Source organism: Podarcis muralis, chromosome 7, assembly GCF_964188315.1.
Source record: "Podarcis muralis chromosome 7, rPodMur119.hap1.1, whole genome shotgun sequence".
NCBI classification, from domain to species: Eukaryota; Metazoa; Chordata; class Lepidosauria; order Squamata; family Lacertidae; genus Podarcis; species Podarcis muralis.
Window position 1 is genome coordinate 71,967,687 of NC_135661.1, and position 11,597 is coordinate 71,979,283.

General features: G+C 43.2%; 1 protein-coding gene across 1 annotated transcript in view; it reads right to left on the bottom strand.

Moving 5' to 3' along the window:
* Positions 1-11,371, bottom strand: part of KDM1A (lysine demethylase 1A) — a 39,765-nt gene extending 28,394 nt beyond the window's left edge. Inside the window, exons 1-2 of the mRNA XM_028742723.2 lie at positions 10,979-11,371; positions 7,710-7,875 (exon numbers count right to left, since the gene is read on the bottom strand). Coding sequence (XP_028598556.2) covers positions 7,710-7,875; positions 10,979-11,344 — 532 coding nt within the window. The 5' untranslated portion in view covers positions 11,345-11,371. The remainder of the gene's footprint in view (positions 1-7,709; positions 7,876-10,978) is intronic.
* Between the last annotated feature and the right edge of the window lie 226 nt (positions 11,372-11,597).

Consider the following 11,597-nt stretch of genomic DNA (forward strand, 5'->3'; position numbering starts at 1 on the left):
CCCTCCCTTCTCCTCTGCCAAGGCAAGATCTCATTTCTTTGCTTTCTGTTGCGAGTTTCCAGGAGGCAGAAGCAGCAAGACAATGCTTTGCATATTCTGCAAAAGCACAGTCTGCAGGTGGGAAGCCACTTCTCACTTTCCCTCATTCTTTGTGAAAAAATAAGAGAAAGAGAAAGCAACTACTGGCTCTTTTTGCAATGGAGGTCAGTTGATGAAAAAGGCAACTTTACTCTCTTCCCCTTAGGTTTTTACAAGAGGCAACAAAGAGGCAAAGCTGGGGTTTTCTGCAAAAGCCCCAACACAGAGTGAAACCACCTTTCCTTCCTGTGCTTGGGCTAGCAGAGAACCAGTGCTGACTTTCTCCCTGTGGGTTGGCATTTGGGAGAAAGCAGCACCTTCTCCCTGTTGCTTGCAAAAAGGTAAGAGGAATGGACTATGTCTTGTTTCTTTGGCAAACATCTATCCATTCCCATCAGATTTTTAAAGAAAGCAGCAGCAATGTGCTGTTGGCACTTTTTTTTATTTTAAAGCACTTTTTTATTTTAAAATACAAAAGCTCAACTTGTAGGAGATAATGCACCTACAAGTGGGAAGGGAAAGGTAGTTTCTGAAAAGCAGGGCTTTGAGTTGAAGCATGGGTGCTCACCAGATGGAAAAAGGCACTTACGTATGATGAGAAGGTGAGAGGATTTATTGAATCCTAATGATGAACTACATTCATTCAACTACTACATTCAAGGTTTAAATGGCCAGCAAATAGTAGTCCAGGGTACCACCTGTCTTGTCATAGACTGACTGGATGCAGAGGAGTGATGAGAGGCATCAGCTGGGGAACTCCCAAGGGAAGAAGGCTCAGAGCCAGGGGACTGGTGGTGCAACAATGCTGAGTAGTCAGAGGAAGCAGACTAGGAGGAGGAGGAGGAGGTGTCGGAAGCTGAAGAGTTAACAGGGTTTAGTGAGAAGGAAGAGTCTGTGACAGAGAGCAGTCCAGAACAAGAGGCAGAAAAAGAGGCTGGAGAGGAGGGGGGCATAGGGGCAGCAATGAGTCAGGCTGGTTAGGAAGCCAGGCTGAAGACAAAGGAGCCTCAGATTGCTTGGAAAGGAACTGGAGGAAGAGGAGACAAAAGGAGATGTGAAGGAGACCTTCGGTCCTTGCAAATAGGGAGGGTGAAACGGATTATAGAGATGAGGTGGAGCGGCTGACAGAGTGGTGCATAGCTAACAACTTGCTCATAAATACAAGGAAGACAAAGGAGCTTGTGGTGGACTTCAGGAGACAGAAGAGCAATGTCCAGCCACTTTTGATTGATGGGGTCTGTGTGGAGAGGGTAACAACGTTCAGATTTTTGGGCATTGAATTACAAGAGGATCTGTCCTGGAGTGTCAACACAAGGGGGCTTGTGAAGAAGGCACAGCAGAGACTGTACTTTTTGAGAATTCTAAGGAAAAACCATCTTCCGCAGAAACTGCTGCTTGCCTTCTATCACTGTGCCATTGAGAGCGTGCTTACTTATGGCTTATGTGTGTGGTACGGAAGCTGTACTACTCAGGACAGGATGGGGTTGTGCAGAGTTGTTAAGGCAGCAGAGAGCATTGTTGGCTGCCCACTCTCCACCTTAGAGCAGATTTATGCCACAAGGTGCCATAGGAAGGCACTGGACATAGTAAAAGATCCATCGCATCCTGGTCACTGTCTCTTCGAGCTCCTGCCGTCGGGACGGAGATACAGGACGATGAAGACAAGAACGAGCCGTCTTAAGAACAGCTTCTTCTCCAGAGCGATCTCGGCCCTGATTGGGAAGCCTGGACTTTGAAAGTCATCTAATCTTCCTTGCTGTACTATACTGTATTGTTTAATTAGTGTTTTTATGGAGCAGCCAAGTAATTTCGTTGTCCCCGAAGGGGGCAATGACAATAAAGCTATTGTTGTTGTTGTTGTGGGGGCAATGACAATAAAGCTGTTGTTGTTGTTGTTGTTGTTAATTATTATTATTATTATTATTATTATTATTATTATTATTATTATTATTATTATTTAGGGGCAAGTTCTATCAGGAAGGATAATCATAATCACAAGAGTTGGAAGGGACCCTGAGAATCATCTAGTCCAGCTCCCTGCAATGCAGGAATATGCAGCTGTCTCTTAAGGGGATCGAACCTGCATCCTTGGAATTTTCTTTTTTTTATTATAATGATTTTTATTGAGTTTTCCATATTTCATTTCATAATACATATCCAAAGCTTACATTTTTACTCAAAAAGAGCAACGACCTCCTTCCCTCCCTTTTCTGACTTTCCTATAACGTTAACATATTTATCACATTTCTATAATCACTTCTTTATCTTATATAATCATTTAAAAATCACCCTCTCACTTATAAATTAGCTCCTTCTTTCGTCTGAGATACCCAGTGTTGCTGTGCTCTCTAGGCCTGACCTCCTAAGCTGCCTTGTTTCTCTGACTAAAGAGTTAACTTCACTGAAGCCGTGTGAATTATTTCTGACCTGCTCCTGGCACTGTTTCACTTTTGCTCTCCAGTCTCCCTTTTTCAGAAGAGGGGATCACAATAAAATACAAGGGCCATATGGTCATGTGTCTTTATTATGCTCAGAATTTTTAAAGAACGGATATTATCCCCCCACCCCATTTTGCCCTTTTTAGTTGTCCATGAAGTAATAGAGAAAGAAATTCTATATGGAACATGAAGGGGCAGCACAGTGAAAGACACATGCACTAAGAAAGGAATGCAAAGGCAGAGAAGAAGCACAGAAGATAGGAGAGTCCTGGGACTTGGCTTCCTGCTCAACAGTGGTACTCAATCTGATTCCTCAGCCACAACAGTTATTGACTACTGACATAAAAAATGAAAACAGACCATAGGTAACATGTGCATGCGTGTGTAACAATTATTTCCATTCTATTATGGAAAAGTGAACTAGCAGCTTGCACTTATTGTGTGGAAACACACAACTTGTGCCTCCCGCAAACTCCAATTCTAACCAACACTCTCCTCTGCCCCTCAATTAAAATGGGCTTCACAGAAATACAGAACTACACATTTACTGCAAAGGTTTTCTTTCTAGCAGACTATACTATTTCACACACATCTATGAAGCATTTGGAGTTGTAAAACAGGATTTCAAATTGCTTGGCCAAGCATATTTCTCCAATCATAATCTGTGTGTTTAAATTTATGTCCTAGGTAACCCATTCTTTATCCTTACGGGTCTTCCTGTAGCCTTATGAGGCTTTGCCCTCGGGTGGGAAAAATATTGCGCCTGGGAAAGGGAAATGGGAGTCAACAGACACTCAAGGAATAGTTTTGGAGAAAAGGCTTTTATTTCTACCATCCATGAACTGGTAGAAGGAGCAAGTGTGATAGTTCACAAAAAGCATGCACGAGTTCACAATCATGTGCACAAGCATATATACCCCTTTCTCCTCCCTCAGGAGTCTTGCCTCATGAGTTCCTCTGAGCATGAACAGAAAGCTGTCTTGGGACTCTTGGCATCCTTCCCAGGAAAGGGGAATGAGAGTGGTTCAGCATGTTCAGATTTGTTGCAACCAAATGAGATAAGATTCGTTTACAGGCCTGAGTATTCTTGGCAATGACAGAGCCTATTCATTAGCCTTTAAAAGTAACATTTTGCCTTTTGCCACAGCATCTTATGAGAAAAGCAGAGAAGAGCAGAGAAAAGCTGTTTTGGATTTTTAGAAGACAAAAGGAATTTTGGACAGCTTGAGGCCTGGTTGGGGGGACAACTTCGGGCCTAGGTGGGGTCACCTGTCCTCACCTTCCTTCATTCCCCACATTTTACCATCCCAATATTTCACTTATGTGAATTACATATTAATTCATGCTTATCAAAATAATGAAGTGTCTTGTTTTGGCACCCACAACCCAGGTCCCAGAAGCCATTTGGCCCCAAGCTTTTCTATCCCAATTCCTAGCACTGGCTAAAGTCACTTGGGTTCTGTGCAGACATAATGCTAGTTCCTTGCAAGACATTGTTTGCAAACTGGGAGCTGACCTCAGGAGCACTTGTGTACCCAACCCCACTTCCAGTATGAAACATGATTTTGCATTATACATTATAAACAAAACCAATATATATCACATTGCCTTGTAACCATGCGTATATTGAATTCAATCTCTGATTACAAAAGAATGAGTAGTGTGCTGATCACACTGTTCCTTCGTGCCCACTTCCCCATTCCTGCCTTTGCTGTGTCAAATTAGAGGCTAGCTTAGAGTTAGCTTAGAGTTATGTGCAAACCAGTACTCTATGATGTTTTGGAGGAAACAAACAAAGCAAGTGGATTCATACAAAATGCAAAGCCAGCCTCTGCTTTGTTTTCCTCTCAGCACAACAAAGACAGGAACAGAGGAACAAAGCAGGTGTTAATAAGTAGCATGCACCATCATGATGCTCAGACTTCTTAAACCATAGTTTAACAATGGTTTGCTGTAATGTGCAAACTACTTCAATAATGGGTTGTCTTATCTACAGTTTATGTTGGAGCATACGCAATGTGAAATAATGACTAAAGCTGTGAAATTACAGGGGGCATTACTGTGAAGAAAGAACAGAGGAAGCAATGCTTAAACCACAGACTAGCCAACTGTGTTTTGCATGGAGCTAGCATGGAATCTGAACCCAGCTCTCCCAGTCCTAGACTGGCACTCTATTACCACCACACTGATTCTCAACCAAACTATTTCTGAACAAAAGTCTTCTGTACCATTAACTTCATAACGACCTTGTAAGAGTACTCTCACTTCAAAGTCAACATATTTCATTTGCATTCCATTTTTGTGGCAGGGAAAATATAAAAGCATGTGATTGAACTACAACTATAGAGTTGCTGGCAAAAAAATTAAAAATATTCCCTAACGTTTCTCTCTAAAGCCATGTTTACACATAGGGAAATGACACAAAATATGTTGGGGTCTTAAAAAATAAAAATATAATAAAATATACCTTTCAAAGTTCTTTTATTTAAATGAATATAAAGTTCTGATTTATTTCTGGAAAGCTCCAAAAACCACAAGAATGCAGGTGGAGAGTTTAAAACGTTTTATTCGGATATTTCGAAACAGCTTCTCTCAGTAAATCACAAAGCAAATTTATGTTCCATACAAAACAACTCACTTTTCTAATTCTGGCTCTCCTGCATATCTGCAGAACACTGAAGTGGTCAGTAATTTCAACATCTTGCTGTCCTATTAACATAAGAACATGGTTGTTCTTGACAAAGGAGCCAAAAAAAAGACCCTATCTCAATAGCCTGGTTTGCACAACACACTAAGCCTAGCTATGGCATAATGCAAACCTGTTGGCTCCCAATCCTTTTGCTGCTATGAGTTAAGGCAAGGTTTGGTTTAGTGTGTTGTCCAGACCTAGGCTTGTAGTTAAGCACTCTCCAGACTAACAACCACATGTAGCCAAGGTCTGTTATTTCCTCATGGTTAGTTTAGAACAGGGTTTCCCAAACTTGAGTCTGCAGATGTTTCTGGACTACAATTCCCATCATCCCTGATCACTGGTCCTGCTAGCTAGGGATGATAGGAGTTGTAGTCCAAAAACAGTTGGAAACCCAAATTTGGGAAACCCTGGTCCAGAGAATGCTTAACCATGAGTGCCTGTTCAAACAAAATGTGAAACCAGACCTTGGCTTAGCTCAGTGCAGAGTGTCAGCAAAAATAACTAGGGAGGCAGCTGTGAGTTCCACCTTGGAAGCCTGCACTCTCTCACTAGAACATGGTTTGGCTTAGGAGTGGCACGCATTCCAGGGCAGTATGAAAAGCAGTGAGGTTGAAGATTTTACCATTTTAGGCTGGCATGTGACTAGTTATCTGCTATAAAAGGGAGGCAAAATAGGTCACTAAGAAGAAATATACAGGTGAACTAGTGTAGGAGTACAGATATGTAGCACTTTGGACTAAAGCTAGCAAAATGTCTAAAATGAATAATGGGGAAAGAATGGAGCCTTAAAGTGGAGAGAAAATACTCATAAATTTGAGATAATGGGCTTGATCCAAACTAATTTATTTATTTACAACGTTCATTGCACTAAACCCCTCAAAGTCAATCTAAATTAAGTCATTACTAACTTGAAATCAGTGAGCAAATTCAACTAATTTAGGTTGGACCAAACCCAAAATATTTATGTTTATAACTGACAGCAGAAAGGCATTGAACATAAATACAGTCGTACCTTGGTTCAGGAATGCCTTGTGACTTGAACAATATGGCTCCCAAACACCACAAACCCGGAAGTGAGTGTTCCGGTTTGTGAACGCTTTTTGGAAGCCAAACGTCCAACACAACTTCCGATTGAGTGCAGGATGCTCCTGCAGACAATTGGAAGCCGCACCCTGTATGACTAGTCCATTCTCATAGCAAGAGGCACAAACATCCACTTCCCTCTTCACCAGAGGAAGAGGAAATGTCCTTAGCATCTACTCCATGAAGCTGAACTCTTAGCAGATGTGGGCTATGAAAAAGCTTGTGGCAGAAAAAAATAATGACAAAAATATCCAATTGCAGAAGACTTGCATTTTGCATGAGATGGACATCTCTCCCCTTTTGCAACAGATGACAATGACATGTAACAAGGAAGGTAAGCACATGGATCTTTCAAGTATGAACACAAGTTCAATTAGAAAACATTTTGTCTGAAACCTACTTATGTGGCCTAAAACAAGCTGTACTCACTCAGCTGATGCCTACTCCTCAACCCAAATAATAGAGCCAGGAGATCAGCGGCTAAAGGGTTGCTACAGCTCCACTTAGGCTTCTCATCAGCCCCTGCCCAAACTGTGAGGAAGTGTGCTATGCAGAATGAATGAAATTTGCCGCCCCCCAAAGCACATGGTAGTATGTCAATTGCCATTTTGCTTTCATGCTACCATAACACCCTACAATTGAAGTTTGACATAGGCAGCTTTAGAAACAACAGAGGGCATACTCTTGTCAGCCAGCTAGGAACTTCCCCAGGGTGCAGCTTTGGCTCACAACCACTAATTCTTACAAGTTGGAGACAGTATTTTAGGGATGGACATAAACGAGACTCTTTACTCTCCTCAAGCTATACTTCTGACATTTAATAGAGGGAGAACAAAGCTAAAACTTGATTCACACACACACACACACACACACACACACACACACACACACAGTGTCCCTTTTATTAAGAAATCTAGATTCACAGTAGTTTTAGACCAGGCAGAACCAGTTTTATTAACAGGATTAAAGGCAACTGAACGTGTTGCCAAGTAGCTAAAATGTATGGGGGAAAACCCAGAATACAAAAAAGAGTGAGATGAGAATGACTCAATTTAGCAAAGCAAAGCTAGAAAATTTCATCAGCCAATTTCTGGGATTCTCAACAGACCACAGAAAGATGATTGCGAGCATAGAAACTCTAAGGCCAGGTAAGGAAGCAATGGAGTCAGTAAAGTCATTCTATTAAGGATGTTGATTAATAAATCTGAAGATACATGTTCAAAGCAAATAATATTTTCCAGGGTCACATTAATGCTGCTCATGTGTGGCCTATCATCCATACTTTCTGATGGCATTCAGTCCTTCATGCCATAGCTAATCTAAGCTAAACTCAGTGGAGGGGGAGTGTCTGTGCAACCATATTGCCTTCAAATGTGCAAGACCATTGTTGTCCTGCTGAATGGGGGCCCTTTACTCACCAGATGGCTCTTCAGGCTCACTTTCATTCTCTTCCTCAGGAGGTGGTGGGGGAGGGGGAGGAGGCAGCTTTTTCTCTTTTTCTGCTTTAGCATTCCTTTCTTCTTCAGAGTAATACTCATCTTCAGAAAGGTTAGCAAGGCTTTCATCCATTTCTCTATATTCTACCTGTAAGCAGAATGCCCCCACAATACAATCAATATAGAACAAGCAAATTGGCAAAGTAGATTAACAAACTTTTAAAATGAATTCTCATGGGTAAATTGAACAGTTCGCTTTAAAGCAAAAGTAAGGAACCTGTGGACCTCATGTTGTTGAATCCCAAAGATGATGGGGTTGTAGTTCAGCAAATCTGGAGGGCCAAAAGTCCCTCACACTTGGGTCTATACCTTGGTCAACCTTTTCCGTTCCAGGACTTTAAACACAAACATACATTTGGGGATGTTGGTTTCTATTTCCCTCACTGAGCAGCAACTGCAGTCACAAGACATTGTTTTGCATTCCACAGTCAGAGTTACTGTTGGATTCCCATGGGAATGGGAGACTGGATGTGACGTCTCCCTTTTCCCCCCACTATATATTTGCATGGTGGTAGTGCTCCTGTTGCAACCCACCTTAGATCAGGCTGCAACCCACTAGTATATCCTGACACACAAGCTGAAGACAGTGCCATAACGCATTGTTGCCTGTTTGTGCACTCTACAATTTGCAATTCTCTTTTTCTACGACTAACCCACTATCCACTGAATACCTCATTTCATCCACTTAAATTAAAAATAATGCAAACTACACTATATTTCACTCTAACATTGTCCACATTAGACTGCTACGGTCTGTAACTTAATTTTTGTGTAATTAGTGCAATTAGTGTTTCCCGGCAGTTAATAATATATTTAGAAAATACTGAAGGGGTCGGCAACACTTTTTATTTCTTATTTTGATAATCATGAAAATAATTCACATAAGTGGCAAATTGTTAATATCACATTTTAACAAAAATTGTTAATATATGTTTAATTTTGTGTTTACAATACTGTAAAAATATTTTAAACCAAAACAGTCTACATATAAGTTGTGTGGTTGTCCCTACCACCAGAGGTCAAGGAAATAAACAACTATCCGACTTTTAGAAGATATCTGAAGGCAGCCCTGTTTAGGGAAGTTTTTAATGTCTGATGTTTTATTGTATTTTTAATTTTTTGTTGGAAGCCGCCCAGAGTGGCTGCGGAAACCCAGCCAGATGGGCGGGGTATAAATAATACGAAATTATTATTATTATTATCATTATTATTATCATTCTTATACATATTTAACTGAATTTTCTGTGTCTGTAATTCTTTTTTAATTTATTTGGTATATTTATTCTGTTCAGCACCCCCACACACATCTGAGAATAGCACTTCACAAAATTGGATGAATTGGATTCTAATCCACAAAAGCTTTATGCCATAAAAATGAGTTAGCCTTTGATTTCACGTTATGTACAGTCTAAGTACATTATAATGTGTTTTGAAGCTTTTTCTTATATGGATCTGTACAGGTTCTGTAGCAACCTAAGTCACATAAACTCAAACTAAATTAGGCTACACATTATATATGAAATCCTACAAAGGCATAGGATTCCAGGAAGGGATGGAAAGCATTGTTGAGCCTCACAAGTGCAGCTCCAACTCCTGTGCAGCTGCTGCTAGCCATAAATAAGGAAGCATTGGGAGAAGGACAGCATAATTTTTGTTTTCAAAGCCCTCCCAAAATTCAAGTCCTCTACCCACTATACTGTACAAACTGATTCGAGTAAATTAAATAATAATTCTTCATAAATTTTACAGGTAAACTAAAAAGGACCAACAGATCTAACTGTAAGCCCTCATTTCAAAAAAGCATTCCTATTTGTAAGCCCTGCAGAGAACTCAGAGTGGAAAAGGGCCCAAATTAATCAATGCTAAAAACTAGTCAAGCCATGTGTTATATACTTCCTTGTATGTATTACAAGCATTTCCCTGTATTAAAGAAAGTAGAACCCTCAAGTCTTGATGATCATATAATGAAATCAATGTCTAATTGTTAAATATACAATGCTCTCCAAAGGTATATTCATCTTCCCTGTGCATCTTACATGATACAAATATACACATATCAAAACATATTTCAAAGCTTTATTTGATCACAAAGGATCCTTTGTGTTAGAAAAGCAAGAGCCAAAAGGAAAAAACCTTGATTTTGTTAGGATCTATTTCCCTTCCTTATTAAGATGGCTTTGGGGCATTTACTGCATTGCACACTATTAAATCTGCTTCTGTAAAACAAAGGTAGCAGTCTAGCCTACACATTAAGAAGCAAACAATAAATGACATTCATTAGTGCCTTGCAACATAGGCTCCAGCTACTTTCTGACGTCACATCAACCTTGTGTACCGTTTTGGAATAAAAAACCTATTTAACAATAATGGATAATCAATATATGGTACATACAGCAGAAGGTAGTATATGCCCAAGAGATACCAGAGGGGTAGTAACCCAGAACACACAACCCCCACAAGCAAGCCCTGCAGACTGTTTGTGGCCTGTTTCGTCAGCCAGATCCCAGCTGTATCTGATGATATGAGCTTTAATCTATACAAACCTGTGCCACAAGAACTGCCATTCTTTACGGTGTGCCACAATACCACTGCCCGCCCCCTTAAATCCTTAAGAGTGGGCTGTACCACTTTAGATGTTGACATCTCACTTTTGTATTTTTTTTGTTTGGACTCCGCCAATAAGGAGGAATCCAGCACTTACGGGGGAAAGACTACAATGCCAACCTTCTACTTATTGCGATTATTCTCGTTGTTCTTTTACTCCCCGCTTTCCCCCAAATGACCCGTGTGGATAAAAGGCGCGCTCCCCGCTCCCATTTCGGCCCCACAGCAACCCTGGGAAGTAGGTCAGGCTGAGAAACATCCTCACTGGCTGAAGGCCACGCAGCGAACATCCCGGCTCAGCCGGACTGCAACTTACAGGCCTGCCCGGCCTTTACGTTTCTCCTTGCAGGAAGTAACCGCTCGGTTTCTGCTTGAACGTGCAGCGAAAATAATAAAAATAAAAACCACTAGCCCGCTCCGGGAGCCCGAAGCCGCTTTTTTGAACCTCCACCGTTTTAAAGTAATAAATTTCCTCACAAACCGGTTCGTGTGAGACGATGCCCGGCCCACCCAAGCCAGCCATTCCGCCGCCCCGGGTAGGTAAGGCCCCGGTGGGCGGCAGCGGCGGCCGGGGCAAGAGCACCCACCTTGGGCCGCTTGCGGCGGCTGGTCCTGCGTCCCTCGGGGGTCTCGGCGATGCTGGGGGTCTCGGAGGCCCCGACGGGCCCCCCCGGCCCCGCGGGGGGAGACGGCTCGGACAAGCCCCCCGGCGGCGAGGCGCGCGGAGGCTCCTTCTTGCGGGGCGTGCGCTCCGAGGGCCCCGAGCCGCCGCCCTCCGAGGAGCCCAGGGAGCCCGACAGGGCCGGCGGAGGGGGGGGCGGAGGCGGCGGGGGTGGGGGCGGCGGAGGGGGCGCCGGGGCTTCGGCAGAGACATCGCCCGCCGGGCCGCCCGCGCCGCCGCCACCGCCTACCGGAGCCTCCGCCGCGGCCGCTTTCTTCCCCGCAGACAGCATCCCCTCAGACGAGCCGAGTCAGGCCGCGGGACAAAGGCGGCCCCCGCGCGCGCGAGGGAGCGAACGCGCAGAGAAGCCCCGCCCCTGGCGGCGGCGGCGGCGCGACGTCACTGCCCGCGACGCCCCGCCCCCTTCCTACGAACGCGCGATTCCCAGGGGAGGAAGGGGGGCGGTGTTCTTGACCAGCGAACCGTTTTTAGTCCCGTAGCGGCCGCCGTAGCACGTGCCGCTGGGACAGGCGCCCTCAGCTAGA